Source organism: Mercenaria mercenaria, chromosome 2 (assembly GCF_021730395.1).
Source record: "Mercenaria mercenaria strain notata chromosome 2, MADL_Memer_1, whole genome shotgun sequence".
NCBI lineage: Eukaryota > Metazoa > Mollusca > Bivalvia > Venerida > Veneridae > Mercenaria > Mercenaria mercenaria.
Genome location: NC_069362.1, coordinates 84874011 through 84891552, shown reverse-complemented (window position 1 = coordinate 84891552; position 17542 = coordinate 84874011). Strand labels below are relative to the sequence as shown.

Here is a 17542-nt window from a genome sequence, read left to right as displayed (position 1 = left end):
TGATTTGCAGATTACCTCTTACTCAGGAAAAGGTTCTGAAGAGGATTCCTTTCCTCTGCAAATAACAAATACACATACACTTTATTGATGATGAATTATTTCGCTGTAGATCAAAAAGTTAAAATGTATCTCATGAAGACTATTGAAACAGTTCAGGTAATATGTCAAACGATTGCATACATGGCTATTGATATTTAACAGATGACAAGGTGAAAACAGGTATGCCGAATAGACTTGCTTTAGGAAAACTGGTAAAACACTATCATGATGAAACTGGCACTGCTGACGGAACGGCTAAGCTTCCTGATAATAACTTGTGCGAAACTCCAAAAGCTACAAATGTGTTCTTCAAACCTTCACGACCAGAACATCCAAAAGGTGTATATATCTTTTATCGAGTAACTTTAAATGTGTTCCGTATCTCGTGTTTAACGTCCTGTTTTAGGAGATATAAATATTGTTAATTTACAAAAGAAAAAAGAAACGCTTCAATCAATCTTTTGCGTTTGAATGTACAAGATAACAGATTTCAGCGCTATATTCTTGACACTGCATGAAGTATCTGTAACTTAAGTTGAAAAGTGTTCATTATCTAATTGTCTTCCAGATAAAAGCGTAAGAAGACGGACAGCAAGATATTCAAAGTGCCATTTGATGCCCTTGTTTAATCCAAAACAAGATAAAATTTACGGATGGAAACATGGGGAACCCGGTGCACAAGCGGCGCACTTTGCAAATGTTTCAGGTAAAAAATTATATAGACGAGGAGTTTTGATGTCTTGATTATTATAGAGACTGAAAAAAGTGGTAGAGATTGTAGAGTTAAATGGTTGATTTTATGTAAGAGTATTTATTTTTTTCAGAAAGAATGGGTTTAGTGGCAAGAGGTCTGATGTGCTGTCTCTTAATACATGAACCATTATTTGAAGGAATGAAAAATGTGTTTCAAATGGCTTTACAATTTGTTATATGTCTCCTCAAAGCCATCCATAAATTAACAGCAGTTTGCAGCTTAATTTATTCCCGCAGACTTTTTGAATATGCTGATCGTGACTAGAAGCCATAATATTGATAAACTTAGGATCCTGTTTCCGAATATTTGTGTCTTCTGTATTCAGTTAAGAATTGAAACAAGCTAATAAATGGTCAAAAAGTAAATATTTATACTGAAATATATTTTTCGTTAACAACTACAATGCAAAATTTCACGTACGAACATTATCAGAATTTCAATATTCCTAACGGTTTCATTATAAAACAACAATGTCAGAAAAGTACGTAACATTTACCATATTTTAAGTATATAATGACATTTTCTGAGCAACACAGTGTTTTATGAAATCCTCCTTTACAATAATCAGCGTGATCTTAAAGCGAATATCTTATGTCATAGGAGTAAAGAAAAGTATTGGGTATATGGATCATTTACAGGATTCTCTATATTTCAGAATGCAAGACATTTTCTCAGACATGTCAAGATCCAATGCAGACTGGCAACCCAGAAGCACACAAAGCTCTGTCAAACACGCTATCGTCAAAACCAATGACAAAGGAGATGAACTACCCAAGTGTTGCAAAGTGTCATTCCGAGACTACACTTAGCGACATCTTCGATATTTCTTGCTGCCTGAAAAACAATTCTGACGAGCGGTCCTTGTCTTCTCCGCCACATGGAAGGGATCATCGGTTGACATCCAATGAAAACAAACATTAAAATGCACACCGCTGATAACATGTTTGACTAACTTCCAACTAATGAGAGTGGAAACTCCATCTAAAACTTCATCTAAAACAAATATAAATCTTTTCCAATTACAATTATTGTTAGCAACTAATCAGGTTACAATGTAGAACACAATAATTTTAACCATAATCATTAACCATTACAGTTAAAAGTGTCCCGTATCATTCTTCCGTATCATTCTCTTGCATTCCGGACTAGGACTTCCGGTGATCCGTTGCTGGAAACTCCATCTTCGTGCAGTACTTATTATAATAATAATAATAATAACTTCATTTAAAGTTGATAACATATTTGGCTATAGCCAGTCTAACATATGGTCCTCTAACATAATAATGTAAAAATTCATTCTAACATTGACAGTGAAGTGAAAGACATGAATCAAAATAACGTATTGTGAACAAATTAATTCTTAGTAGCATAAACATTATGTAGTACAATGAAAAGAGATTAAAATAAGATAAACGTATGTACAAATGGTGAAAGAATAAATGCTATCTTTCACAAAACATCAGAATTAAGAGTTCCTCTTTGTTTCTATGGCAAAAAACACATCGTTTCACTGCAGTTGATAAAACAAAAGCAGAACCAAAACGTAGTTTTTTTTTTTGTTGTTTTTTTTTGGGGGGGTGTTGTTTTTTTCCCCGTATTTGTGTTATATATGTATACTTGTAAAATTCTGATTTGGTGTTGATTTCGATATAAATATGTTTAAATGTCTTCGTAACGTCAGGACGTACTTCCGTTTTACGCACGAAAATTTCGTGCGCTTTGTTAACACGCTAATGCAAGGAAAAAGTGCCATAAGAAAGTCATTTGTTTGATTTTATTTTTACTATTTTGGTTGAAACTGATACGCAAGAAAAAGATTCAGTCACTTGTAGAAGGTCCAGATGTGCATATCCTGCTTTCGGCTAACTGTTCACTTGTTAACTTGACAGCACTGCGTTACCGATTTCCATCTGCAACTACAACTAGTGAAAGAATCCTATAATGTGCAGCTAGTAGGTTGCTACTGAAAATGCCTACAAATAAGTTTGTTGATACGCAAGACAAATGTTTATCGATCACAATGATGTGGTTTTATTTGCTGTTGTAGATTTAAACTTTTATAAACAGTAGAATGTAAAGAATATCAGTGCAGATTTTAGTTCAATTATACAAACATGCCCTGAAATCAAGAAGTTCATGCAGTATATCTAAAACTGCTTGTAAATTAATGGCAAACAAGCGACAATGACACTGTTTTCAATCTGTTATATCAGTGAAGGTTAATGAGTACATTTCTATAGTTTCGTTTTAAGTCTTTTGTATTTGTAATGCGTAAGTCTCATATTATGGTAATATTGTAGAATTGATACATATTTTGCATGAAATTTTGTAACACCTTAATAACAATCTGTAGTGGATTAAATATACTGATACAACTTTATGTAGAGGTGTTTTGTTTTCTGCATAGCCCTTCTTACAAGTATATATACAGAATTCATTAGATTCTCGAAGCAGTCGGTTGTGTGTAAGGAACATACGGAATAGTCCATCACGATGTGAATGTCTTATAAGAAAACATGCTAGTTTGTTTACCTAAACAATTTTATGCAGTACAAATACTTTTGTTAGTTCTGCATGAAAAAAGATTTAAAAATCAGCAGAAGAGTTCCATATATGGCTCAAGAAACATTTCTATATTTTTCCGAAATTTTGACTGTATATAAAATATGAAAGAGATGGTTCTGACCATGAGAAAAGTGTATGATTGTTTTCTTTTGCATTTAAGTTAGATCTTGGTTTGCCTAACGAACAATCGTATTTGTTTCGTGACGTAGGTCTATTGAAACTCAACTGATACAGGCTCAGCTAATCAGTAAGGACTTGTTTTCACCAGGTATGTTGCGAACATGCCCTTTCATGCATCTCTTTATCGAAAACGTCGCGCAGTTGATGCAGACCTCCATTTTTCGTACCACGATATACCGACATTGCTATATGCTAAATCATTTGTGAGGATTTAAAAAAAAATCATTTTCTTAAGCAAACGTCTAGAGTTTTTTAATATTGCACTTATTCATATTCTTCGTTTTTTATTCATTTTATGCTTTGCCTATATCTTTTCTTTCATCATAATTGTTGATATTTTATGGTATTATATTTACATTTTACCACATATTGAGTAATTTTAAATATCCTAACATTTTCATCTACCTAGCTTGCTTGCGCAACATAACTTTATACAAACACACGTGGTAATGTAATAATATGGAAAAGAATATAATATGTATAGGGATTGAAACCAGAATGAAATATTTACAAATATTTAAATAAAAGTTTACACAATTTGTATACACTTGGATTGAATAAACGTTGAGTCTGAAACGAATAGTAATAACAGCACTTTAACTATGTAGTCAAAGTAAATTTCATTAACCCAATCGCTGTAAAATTTGAACAATGAAACAGAATATTTGTCTACAACAAAAAGAATAATATTCGTTTCACCAACAGTATTAGTTTCACCAACAGTATTCATCAACTGACATGTATAAAAAAAAACAAATATTAATTCAGCATTGATTCGATATGCCACAACGTCGGTCGATTTATTAACCCTTAGCCTGCTGGCGGCAATTGGTTTTGCCTTTGCGACCAGTGCAGACCAATATCAGCCTGCACATCCGTGCAGTCTGATCATGGTCTGCACTGTTCGCTATTTAGTTAGTAAATTTTCAGTGAACATCCCTTCGAATAATAAATGGTATTGCCCAAACTGAATGATGGAAAAGTCCATTTTAGAAATTTAGCAGGCTAAGGGTTAAGAACAGTAGCAAGATAGAACATGTTCGTACTGGTACAAATATGGTAAAAACAAGGAAGTACTTATCACGTTTATGCATATTTTCTATATTTAACTTCCTGGTGATTTATGTACTTATTGGATCAGGTTTGTTAATTTGTTTAATATATATGTGATTGTGATCTTAGGTTCACATAGGTCCCATTGATTTATACCCCAGAAAACGAATTTAGAAGTCAACTTATGGCCGGTCAATCAAGCGGTTAGTCATGTGGTCTTTGGTTAGCGGAACGAACTACTTCCAGGTTTTAGGGATATGACTCCAAACAGGTCATCACAATGAAGTTTAGTAGTGCGAGACTGTTTGGTGGTGGGAGGGCGAATGTTGGCACTGGCACACCAAAAGCCCCTTTAGTTTGCAAAAGTTATAGAGCGAACTATTTTCACAGGTAAAAAGGGATTCCAATGAAACGCCATACATGATACAGATGATCACCATAAAATGTAGTTGTGCCTATCACATTCTTTTCTGTGTAGAAAGAACACCCATACCCATTTTTTTCTGTGAGCTACTTCAACAGCTTTAAAGGAATTCCAGTGAAACTTAGATTATCACCATGAAGTGTAGTGTGTAAGGCCAATAAAATCAAGAGCATTTGGGTACACATACCCTCTCAAGTTTGTTGATTCAAGTAGAACTGCACGCAGGTAATTAAAAAGAAGTTTAGTTATGCCTGTCATATATTTTCCTTTGGTGGACGTTTCTCGGCCTACTTAGTCACATAATGATGACAAACAAGTGTGCAAAGTTTCAAAGCTATAGCTCTTGTGCTTTTTGAGAAAAGGCGGACATAAACAAAAATTGTAACCAACGCCGACGATCAAGTGACGACAATACCTCGTAGATTTTTTCAAAAATCAGAGGATCTAATAAAAAAGAAGAAACGTTAAATAAATTTTAATAAACTGCTTAAAGGATATTGACTAAACTTTGCTCCTCAGGTGAGCGACATAGGCCTATTATGGCCTTTTGTATAAATTAATAGAAGTTAATAAAACAAACTGCTTCTTATTTGTATGAACAGAAAGGCCTGCGAATTTTATAATGTTTTGATGAAAGATGGTTTTATTTGCGCTGTTCATTTAAAGACACATAAATTTGATTTGACTTATTAAAATTGATACTTAAATAATGTCTCCGCCTTACTGAATGAAAATGCATTAGTAGATATGACAAATAAAAACATGTCAATGCTTCCATTGCCAGTCTGATGTCTCAGTTTGTTTCTCCTTGGAACGAATAACAGCATTTATTATTACGGGCAGCAAAGAAAGCCAGCAAAGCAAAGTAATAGCAGAGCTGACTCGTTTTTTATCGAGTCTGATGAAATGTGCAAAGTTCCAAGGCGGCCAACTGTGTTTATTTATTTGCTCGTTTTGTTCACTGCATCCGTGCTTCAGTAAAATGTCAACAGATCTTACAAGCTGCACGTTGATTAGCCTGAGAGCTTTATATCTTTATATTTTTTTTATTTTATTTGCATTATATCCCAATCCTGAATCCTCTTACCTAATAAAAATTGGTCTTCATTTCTTGAACAAACTGACAGATTGAAAATAGTTAATTATGCACCCTCAAAACAAGCATTTGAAAAATGTTAGCCTTTCTTTAAGTATGGATTTGCCTATGTTCATTTTTTTTTTACATAAAAAAATGCCTATTGCATTTATCAAATAAAATCGATTAAAGTTAAAATACTTTTAAAAGGTAAAATTGACGACGTAATATCACACACTGTATAACTAATAATAGCATGTTAGACACACAGTCTTGCTGGGCATCACTTGTCTCCGAGTCGTTTATAAGCTCAAATTCTATAGGATAATGGTCACTAACATCTAATAAAAATGTTTGGTTTAACTGAAAAGCTCTATCGAATGTATACACACTGGCGCTGCCATTGACCACACCTGTTTCGAACCCTTGACCTGTGGACACGAATCTGTCATACGCACAATTGGTATTTGCAACCGTTGTATCGGCCTCATCGCCTATCCACCAAGTATATGACGGATTACTTTTTATCGGTATAGTTTCCCATTTGTAGTTTGGAACATAGGAACAATCCGCATTGAAATCCCCCATAATCATTATATCGTCGATGTTCAGCTTTGTTTTAATATCATCAAACACATTTTCTAGTGCTTGCAATTCTTTAACTGCGTCTGACGGCGCAATGTGCAAACCTGCAAAGGCAAATCGTTTTAACTTTGTTGCTGAAGACTCAAACAAAACAACATACGGTTCTCTTTCAAATGTATCAACCTTAGTTGTGTCCGTATTTAGTGTTTCATCTCCATCATCATATACATAATCACGATCTATTTTTAAGCCCGACTTTTCTCTATAGAGGAAGGCGTACTGTTCTTTGCTACTGCTTCGCCCAAGTCTCGGACTAAGTTTCATAGCGAATGTGTTTTCAGGACTTTTTTCATTGATTTTATCTAGCAGCTGTTCTATTGCATCTCCAGATGCATCACGTATTTCCTGTATAAGAACGATGTCATACCTCATTATTATGTCCACAAGCACATTTACCACGCTGGTCTTCGCCATTTTACTGGCACCAAATATTCGCACATTGAAGGCTCCTATTTTTAAATGACCCGTTTCTCCATTTACTGACAATGAAATATATATTGGTGATACTAAAAGAAGTAAACACAAACATTGAACATAATTGTTCCTCATGCTGTAACACTTTCTTTCAGTTTCTCTTATATAGTGACTTATATGAATTAATGTAATATCCTTTCGCTTTTAATGTTCTTTCTTCCTTATAGTCAGCAAATGTGCTATATTTGTAACTTTATAACAGTACTTTTATTGATCCTGTGATAAGTTCAAGTGTTTGTTCAAGGATGTCAAGCATAACTTTTGACATTATGTATACAACTTATGTATATACATATCGCCTTAAATATACACACCTTGGTAGTAAACGACGGTTTATGTGTGTAATTAAGATAATTACCCAGGTATCATAAACGGAAATAGACTTTTCTTTTCTAAGTATCAACAACTCTGTACGATTAATTTATTGTCACTTCTAGTGTTGATTTCCCTTTGAGTAATTGACTTTTAACTTGTTAGCAGAGAAAATAGTGGCAAACTCTGCACAACTAAAAAGTTACATTCTTTGTGAAAATAATATGAGATGGCGAGGCAAATTAACACCGGCTGGGTTATTTAAGACATATTCTGTAGTGAAATATTCGATCTTACTGAATTAAAACACTGATCATGGTCATTAAAGTTCGCATGAACAGATCTAATTTCAAAACATTGAAAAGTTTCCAAAACTTTATTTGACGTTTTGTTTATACTTTCGTTTTCTGACGGTAGAATATAAGATTCTTTCACTGGTTATAGGTACAGATGGGTATTTCCGGCCTCGAGGGTAACTGTTTAGGCGGTAACGAGGTTCCTACCGAGTTACCGCCTAAACAGTTGCCCGAGAGCCGGATATTCCCATCTGCACCTATAACCAGTGACAGAATCTTTTTCTTGCATACCGGTATCAAGATATAATAATAAAAATAAAATCAGTTGAACGGCTTTCTTTTTAGAACTATTTCTTGTAGCAGCGTATTTAAACAAATCGCGGGAAATCAACGTCCGTAAACAGGAAAGACGTCATGACGTTTCAAAGACAAATAACAATGTTTAGTCCCGGTTTTGTTTTATCAGTTCCAGCGTAACGTTGTGAATTTTTGATAAAATAACGTGTTTTGAATCGAGAAATATACTATCAGGAACAAAGAGGAACTGTCAAGGTATTGGATTTTTATTCCGTTTTTCGAAATAAAATATAAATAACTACATAAATCTTCTACATATATGTAGTTCGTAATACGTCATTTAAAGCACGAGAGTCATCTTACACCCCGGGGTGTAAGATGGATTTTTCCAGCACCGGTAAAAATACTGGAAATCCCCGTCTGGTATGCAAGAAGATCAAATCTGAATCGACACGACTAAGTGACATTTTTCTTGATTCAAAGATATTCTGTATAAAATCACGAAATGTAGTTTCTTATGACGGCGCTTTGCATTGTAACGTAGGTGGGTGTGTTAGTATGAAATCGAAAGCTTGGAAAGAAGACAACATATTTTTGTACAAATACTGTAAAAATCTAAATATAGGGATTGAAAGTTATCTTTGCGCGTGTGTGTTTTGCGGGTATTGGCTGTATTGGGACTTCTTAAAAATTATCAAAATAAATCACTAACGCTTAATCTTTAAAGATATGTTATATGTTACCTAGTGAACAAAGATTGGGTTACTGAAGACGTTTAATTCATACGGACAAAATTCACTTATAATGGGAGATAATTCAGTCATGTCTTGCCAATATCATTATGCATATTATCTCTCTTCCTCTGTCATTCAGATACATATAGTATTCAACTTTAATACGAATCAATCTACAAATTATGATAATCATATCAAGTTTTCTAACGTGGAAACTTTTTTTAAAATCTGCTTGTTAGTACATTTATTTAATTGCATTGCTTTGGCGGTATTGTTTCACTTTAATAGATCATCGATACTTACACTTAAAAGGTGTAGGACTGATTATTACGAATTTGCACAATGACCCTATACGTTTTGTCCAAAACTCGTCAAGCTGTTCAAATCTTGAATAATTATGTCTCTTTTTTCTATAACCAGAGCCGGAACGGGCATTGCAGAGACGGCAATAGTTATAAAATAGAAATTAAGGAGAGTATTTAAGTATTTAAAGGTAGCCAGACTATTTAGTATGCTGTCTATGATAAATTCTTTTTCTTTTACCGTAGCATCTAGAAGAACAGTGTCCGTATTTACGGCAAATATTCAGTTTGCCATAACTTTATCTTTAGCACATTCATACTGTTGAAATTTTGCTGCACCGTCTTTAGCGCCTGCGAAGATTGCTATCATTTTATGCATATTCAACAATGACAGTAGGCCTACAAAATAAAAAAGTAGCATTTTAAAGTCAAAGTTTCAGACTTAAACATTGCTGAATACGTGAATTAAAGTTTGTGACAAGCCTTTATGACTCTACAGAGAGATTTTTGAGTTAATATGCCAGTTTGATTACATTTACGTCGAACGGTGATTCTGTATAAATATAATCAACTGTTAGATGTTATAAGTGTAGACAGCAATAAATAAATAGATGATGAACATGTCCATAGATAGCTGCTTGAGGCATACTTGTATTCTTACTTTTTCGAATACACGAATAGGTTGTTAGTTCGAACAGTGATATAAGAGCGTTTTGTTACTGAGTCAAAGCAAAGTAAATAGATATAACTATACATAAACAAAGTAGACTTCTCTGGTACAATTACAGTTGAATCCTGGTATCACGAATTCAAAATGATGATTTTTTGTGCACATGTTTTCTAGACGGGACTTGAAAATGTCTTCGTGATAGCCGAAATTTTGAGATAAGCAAATTTGAGTCATCTAGTTTCAATTGTGTATACTTTGCTATGTGTATTTCATTTTTTTTTTTGTACATTTTATGTATTCTACCTGGCCAGTCATTAGTCAATTAATATTTATGTATGACAGCTTCTCTCGAGCATCATGAACCTACCTGGTAATTAATATATCTTTACATTTACATTGAATTTGTTTTCAAGCTGGTTTTAGTGTAACTACATCATGAAAATTTGAATAACTTAAATAAACATTAAAATCTAGATCATAATCATTAATAATACATGCTGAAAGAATATTTTTGCAATTCATTCCACTCCATTTCAACGTAGAGTATAGTATAACATATATAAAGACATATATAGAATTGATTCCATCACCAAGTATCTTATTCGGGTAAGGTATGCCTTAAATAGCCTCATATCTAGGTTTGTCTCAGTTTGATTGATGTAAAATTGTACCATTTATTAGGCGTTACAATAGCAAATGGATTATGATATTTGTAAGAAGATAACGGGCTACCGAGGGCGTGAGTTAGAAACGTTTTTCTGTTTCTATATTACCTCGTCATCCGGTCAGCACCTTATTTTTGCCGTGTTAGTAGGTGAAAGGCGGCATACTTTGATGTTACCTGGTGAAGATAAATATACTTTAGATAAAACCTTCCTTCCTAAGTTAATGTTACATTTATAAACTACAGTACTGCTTTATGTACGGTTTGTGAAAATACAAAAAGAAGAAATAGAAATTGCATTGCAGATAAAAGTACTAAACTACATGAAGGTTAGATAAGCTACATTTCAAGGTCATTATATAGCCAATATATATTCATAATACCCTTTCCTTGTGCGATTTTGTGTATTAACATCGATACACAAGTGCCAGATTGCAATACAACCCAAATAAGGCCCAAACAGCCACCCCCATCCCTACGCCCCCAACCAATCCCAACCACCTAACTTAATACTATTCCTAATTTTACACCTATAACCCTATTAATAAGATAATCTTACTACCAATATCTTAAATAATGTCCAAATACATTATTGTATATGTGGAATTAAAATATTATTAGGGAGGGATGATGGTTGTATCAGAGGACCCGGCAAAGCGCCCCGGAACAGTTCCCTATTCCTGGAGTAAATTTCCAGCGCTAGCCTGAACGATATAACAATATCGAAATATTGTGTAGATAGAAAGATTTTAAAAGAAGATATAGGGATTTGTAAAATATGATATAACAGCTTAAGAATAATTCTGAACTCGTGGACACTAAAATTTGTTAAGATGTAATATTAAAAGTTGTGTAAAATGTCTTATCGATAAAGAAAAGAACACAATTTTCATTTTTCAAAGAAAAATTTCTGATTCCGCCATGTTTATGGCTTGCGGAGTTCATGTACTTTAAAATTGGATCTTTTCTATCAGATAGTTTTACATTCAATACATAAAGCCCATACTATTCTAAAAGTGAAATGTAGGTTAAAACTTATAGAGTGGGCAAAATATTGTGTTACACAATTTTACAACTGAAAGGAATAAATCGACTTTGGACTATAATCCCATTCTTTGTGAAGTTCTTGTTTACATATAACATTATTCTTTACAATTATTAGGTTTATACGTGACTCATTGTTACGTGACCCACATATTGATAAAGAATCGCACGCCAGCTACACCCAGTATTAATCAATTATTAATCATAAATATAAAGCTTTCATTTATTTCGCAATACTTGTTTTCAACTCATTTTAAACTACTCCAGTTCCATGATAAATCATACTAATAACGGAGATTTCCAAACGTCAAATACCCAAGGCATAAATGGCAGTAAAAGTATCTTAAACTCCCATTAGTAATGCCAACATTGTCATTTTCTTTCAAAGATATTCCAAGTTTGGTATATGTATCATTCCTTTATCATTCGTCGAGAGGGCTACAGCGATCTCTCTCTCTCTCTCTCTCCCTCTCACACACACTCTTTGAATACATTTTAACTCCCCGTTTGGGTATCACTAACATAATTTCTACGAAGATGAAGGCCACAAATAGCTACTCTCATTGCGGTGTGTCCTTGGGCATTGTACTCTATCGCTATTGTCTCAGTCGACCCAGCTGTGATGGGCACTAGCAAATTCCTAGTGGTAAGGTATAATCGGCTTTAACTGCTCAAAAACACTATAAAGCCTATGTTCATTGTTTCACAAAGCGATTGTAAAAAAAATTTACCGTTACTTCAATATGGCACCAAATCTACCACCCTGCATGAAGTTACAGAAGTCGCAATGATGTCAGTCCAATCAGAGTACACCTTATATCGTGATTGGAAAGGAAACTGCAACGGGAGAGAATACTTTATACAGCAGTGCAACGTTTTGTAAGAATGGTTTAGTGGATACGGGAATGGTATAACAAAACAAACTAAAGAAATGACAGTTTAACAGAAGACATTGTGTCTGAAATCATTCGTTCTCCACCTCATTCATATGAGGAAGTTGGCAGTTACTTGCGGAGAACAGGTTTGTACTGGTACAGAATCCAGGAACACTGGTTAGGTTAACTGCCCGCATTTACATGACTGAAATACTGTTGAAAAACGGCGTTAAACCCAAAACAAACAAACAAACAGAAAGTGTAAGATACTATTACTGAAATTCACTTTTCACTTTTCAGTAATACGCGATAAAATTAAAATCTCGAAATACTCTTGGAGCATTATGTACGCTAGTTTTAAAAAAGATTGATTTACAAAATATACAGATACATATATGTGCACTTATTTTGCCCAGAGATATCAAAGAGACAAGTTATATTCTTACAAGAAAAACGAACATAAATAAATGTCGACCAGACGAATTTACATGAGTAGCGACTTTTGTTAGAAAATCAGGCTTTTGGAAATACAATCCAGGCCCCAATTTCACGACAAAACTTAAGTAATTACTTAGTTAAGTCTGTTATTTTAAAATCATGCTTTTGCTTAAGCTATTGTTATTAAATGTTGATTTTTTCTATACCAAGGTATTTATAGCTAAATTATACTATGGTTAGTAGTATTTGTCTGCAGTACTTATTTCAGTCACGCAAATACGATATTTCTATTAAAGCACGAGATAACGAACTTAAGTATTTGCTCAAGTATATTTCTTGTTTTTATACTTCATTTTCTGTAAAATTCAGAATTGTTGTGTTTTGATCTATGAAACAGTCATGTACGGGTCTGATATATATGAAAAAAGTCAACATTGAAGACACTTAAAGGTCCATTACTAAGGGAAAGTGAGTTGGCAATTTTTTTCATAGCCAGTGCATAGACTTCTGCAAGACACTAAATAATGAAGATTGGCAGGTCAAAATTTACAGAAGGTCTTTGGAACTCAAAGAAATGTATGTGTATTATGTTGAAATTTCAATGAATCGACAGAATGACCCCCAGGTCTTTTTAACTTTCTTCATACTTCATAGAAAAATAATTGAACATATACTGCGATTTATTTCGAATTTCTACATACCAACTTTCATTTTCCAATAAAATGAAATAGTTTCTGTGCTTTTTAAAAGAAATAAAAATGTTCACTTTCCTTAGTATTGGACATTTAAAGGGCAAAAACAAGCATTTCAAATAACAGACTTAGCGAAGCAATTACTTAAGTTTTTTCGTGAAATTGGGGCCAGATATGTGTAGTACCGTTACCCATTGATGATAGAACTGTAGCCATGAACCTACTCCGTCAAGCCCTAACCTCCCTCTCAAATAACGTTATTTTTACGACACTATTCCCAGTTTGTAATAAGATGTTAAACGTAATAAAGTATCTTGTAAACACATTTGTTTATTTGCCTTACATCTAATATTCAATGTTTATGCATTTTCAGCTGAATATAACTTTGATAAAGAATGCAAATTTGTTTGATATGTTCTCATAGTGTACATACTAGAGCAGGTATTAGCGTCATAAAGGGCCACTTCAAAGACCAAAAATCAATATGTTTTAAATCCGTACGGTCATAAACTGAAATGAAATTGTTCACGCTAATCATAGGAACTTTTCTTTTTTGACATAAATCCAAAATCAATGAAATCTAGCAATAAGACGGACCTACCATCGGCTCACGGATAGCTCAAAAAGAAAATATACAGGGTCGGCACCGGTATCCCGGCAGGATGGCACGTCATCATTAAGCAAACGATCTTATATCCGCTATTTGTGGTACTATCAAGCAGTTAGTTTGTCGAGTAATAAGTAAGATTATTAGAACCCTTTTGAAACAATAATACATTTACCACTTTGAAAGCAAAAATGGTAAACAGAAAAGTCATGTACAAACATTAATGCCACAGTTTATTACCAACTTTTGATGGTGTATAGTGGACGCAACTTGACCCCGATGGTTGACCTTTGCATTATAATACATAATGAGGCACAACATATTGTTGAAAAGGAGTGTACGTAAAACACGATCTGCACGAAAAGAAGGAAATATAAATTTATGTAAATATAATTTAGTGTATTTGAAAGTTTTAACTGATCAAATGTAAGTTTATATACTTTGATACTGCAGTGTATACACACTTATTCAATATAAATATACATGGCTACCCTATGCACCCTTGATTACTATAATGAAATAATCGATATGAATAATCAGCCTAAGGTCAACCATCGCGGTCAAGTTGCGTCTACTATACATTTTGTTGGTGCTGCCCAGCATGTGCATCATAGTTTAATTACAGCTGGAGATTTTCATACCCGTGCTGTTGATACTTGGGTCGATGATAAATCATTCCTTTTTTCCTATGAAAAAAATACCATTTTCCTCAACATACCTGCATTATTTTTGTTAAGCCACTTGCAAAAAGAACAATTTCTTAGACTTTAAATGTGTTTCCGTATTCTTTTGAATGCTGATATTTCGATTAAGTTCACATATATGTGAGTTATGTGTGATAATATGATATGAATAACATTATTTGTGTTTTTGTGTTCACCAGAACGAGCTGTTTCCATGTTAGGAAGCATTTTATTGATCTATTACATTGTTTATTCACTTTGACAGCCTTTGAACACATTTTTATGAAAGCAATATATGTTTTTATAATAATAATTATAGTATGATTTCAGTTTCATCAGAAGTTGAGGTAGTGTGGTTTGTTTTTACTTAATCTCAGGTAAGTTATATCGTTAACGGTACATCGGGCCGACCCTATCTGTTTACTTAATTCGTACGACCAGGTGTTTGAATAATTATTTTATTAACTCTGTGAAGTTCTCCCTAGTTAAAGCGGCATGCCTCCAGATCGTTCGACAACAAAAAAATAATATTTTTTTTATATATCTTGAAATAAATGCTATATTTCTTAAGAAGGCTTTAAAACTTAATTACTGGCAAATTTTATGTTATGGAAACACATGAGAATTTGCTGTTTTTACTACTTTTTACGATGAAAATCGAAAAGCGTTTATCACGCTTTCACTCCAGGTAAACTGTCACTATTCAACTATAGCGCTATTGGTTACGACGACGGGACAATGTCTTTATAGTCTAGGCGGTCCGGGGTTCGATTCCCGACGCGGTCATCTTCTAGATTTGGAATTTTTAACATATTTTAGAAACAAAAATTCATATTCTAATGTTCATAATATGACCAAAACTTCAATTTGAAAGAAAGATTATTTTTTAGCCAAATCTGGAGGCATGCTGCTTTAAAGTTAGGGTAAGTGTGACGTTGATTATCCGCAGTTTGTTTTTCACTTGCTGACCGTTCAAAGGTGGTGTCTCTAAAGTCGACTTGTATTTTGCCTGTGAATGTTTTATAAATTCGATTTAGTGTTTAATTAATTTGACTTTATAGCAATACGGTATGTATCTTTTTGATGATATACAAGGTTTTGCGCCTATACAGCAATAACGGTTGTGCAGCTCTGGGTGCGTAATTATGTTAATGTTTGTTTTGTTTCAGCAACTTCCTATGAAGTTTAAAGAGTTTTTGATTTATTTTGTTTATTTGATACACCATATCCTTATGCCTAATTCACAAGTTTGATTATTTTTTCTCAGTATGTACTTTCTGTAAATTATAAGTTCTGGTTCTTCATGTAAATATATGGAGGTTTACACCAAGTGAACATATCCGTAAAAGAACATGTAATAGCATCAAATATTGATGTATGCGAGAAGCACATGACTTGGGTCTATTTGAATAGGGCATTATAATTTGTCTAATAAAGGTTGTTAGAAATAAATGCTATTGAAATAGATAGAACTAATTATAAACCGGGACAAGACAGGAAAGCTATTAATGTATACCATAGAATGTTTCTTTTTGGGGGATTTGTAAAATGTGATATTAGTACTGAATAAAAATTTTAAGTGTTTATTATTGTAAATGACTTCTGTATGTGCCTGTTTTAATCTGAATCATTTAATTTCTCTTTTTTTTATATATATATGTTGGTAATATTATAAAAGTATGGCTGTGTTTGAAGTGCTATGTGAAACTGGAAAATGATGTCATCATTTCTTTTTACCTGCGAATTAAGATTGTTTACATTCAATTTAAAATCTAATTCATTTCATACCCGATACATAACCTATCTTGCTGGCTGACAACAGGTAAACAGCCGGGTTATCGGTGACAAAACTGTAAAAATGTTGAGAGTTTTTATATCAAAATGTATCCGGTTGTATCACCTGTGTCAGCGATAAAATCTCGAAAGCAAGATAAAAAAACGCCAATTGTTTCCTTAAGGCGGATTTTATTAAGTATCGCACTAGACAATACAAAATTGACTATGTTCTTTTGTTTTATTGCTGATTCTTATTAAAGATACTGTCCCTAGTTTTCACACAAAAATAAAACAGCGCTGACAGGCGCATTAAGCAAAACGAAATAGGACATGTCACAAATAAGGACATTATGAAAGTAAAACATTATTTCTTCATGCTACCTTACGGCGCCTGATTGTCTAGTTGTTTTTTTTAGCAAAAGCAAAACCCCTTACACTTTGTTAAAAGTTTTTGGTTGAAGGAGTTTCTGAACCGGAAGCGCCCCATGTGGTTCTGGGACGATCTGTGTATGAAAAGAATTGGAACCACTGCCTTACCCTTGCATGATCGTAAGAGGCGACTAATAGGGTCTTAACACTTGGTTTTGCATTAATTCTGTGATTCCAGCAGGTATGCAAATTTTGATTCCATACCTCATGTTTTTATTTCGATGTAAATGAGATGTGGAACCAAAATTTGTAGTCCTGTTTGGCACCATATAACCTATACTGTGTTGGTGCGCCATTAAACCCAAATAAATAAATAAATGTACCGGAAGCACTCATTTCGCGACAAATAAGAAGTTGGTGTGCACTTTGAAACGAAACATAAATTTTGTTACCTTAATTCATTGTTTGTTCAAATTTTATTTTGTTTTTGCGCTCCAGGTAACAATAATTGTCAGTCCCTGGGCGTTATCTATACTAGTGGTGTCATTTTCTGCTTCAGTATCATTGCTAACCA

General features: G+C 33.6%; 2 protein-coding genes across 2 annotated transcripts; one reads left to right on the top strand and one right to left on the bottom strand.

Moving 5' to 3' along the window:
- The first annotated feature begins 136 nt into the window (after nucleotides 1-136).
- LOC128555258 (uncharacterized) lies at nucleotides 137-1906 on the top strand. Its single transcript, XM_053537096.1, has 3 exons — nucleotides 137-378; nucleotides 608-745; nucleotides 1449-1906. The coding sequence occupies exons 1-3, from the start codon at nucleotides 222-224 to the stop codon at nucleotides 1712-1714; spliced, it is 561 nt and encodes a 186-aa protein (XP_053393071.1). The 5' UTR covers nucleotides 137-221; the 3' UTR covers nucleotides 1715-1906.
- Nucleotides 1907-5474: 3568 nt separating this feature from the next.
- Nucleotides 5475-7532, bottom strand: LOC128555257 (deoxyribonuclease-1-like). Its single transcript, XM_053537095.1, has one exon. The coding sequence runs from the start codon at nucleotides 7282-7284 to the stop codon at nucleotides 6283-6285; it is 1002 nt and encodes a 333-aa protein (XP_053393070.1). The 5' UTR covers nucleotides 7285-7532; the 3' UTR covers nucleotides 5475-6282.
- Nucleotides 7533-17542: the final 10010 nt, after the last annotated feature.

What these genes read in the sequence shown, in the direction of transcription:
- LOC128555257 (XM_053537095.1), bottom strand. Translation starts at nt 7,284, where the DNA reads ATGAGGAACAATTATGTTCAATGTTTGTGTTTACTTCTTTTAGTATCA.
- LOC128555258 (XM_053537096.1), top strand. Translation starts at nt 222, where the DNA reads ATGCCGAATAGACTTGCTTTAGGAAAACTGGTAAAACACTATCATGAT. An exon ending in ACGACCAGAACATCCAAAAG is followed by an intron (nt 379 to 607) that starts GTGTATATATCT and finishes ATTGTCTTCCAG; the next exon opens with ATAAAAGCGTAAGAAGACGG. An exon ending in GCACTTTGCAAATGTTTCAG is followed by an intron (nt 746 to 1,448) that starts GTAAAAAATTAT and finishes TCTATATTTCAG; the next exon opens with AATGCAAGACATTTTCTCAG.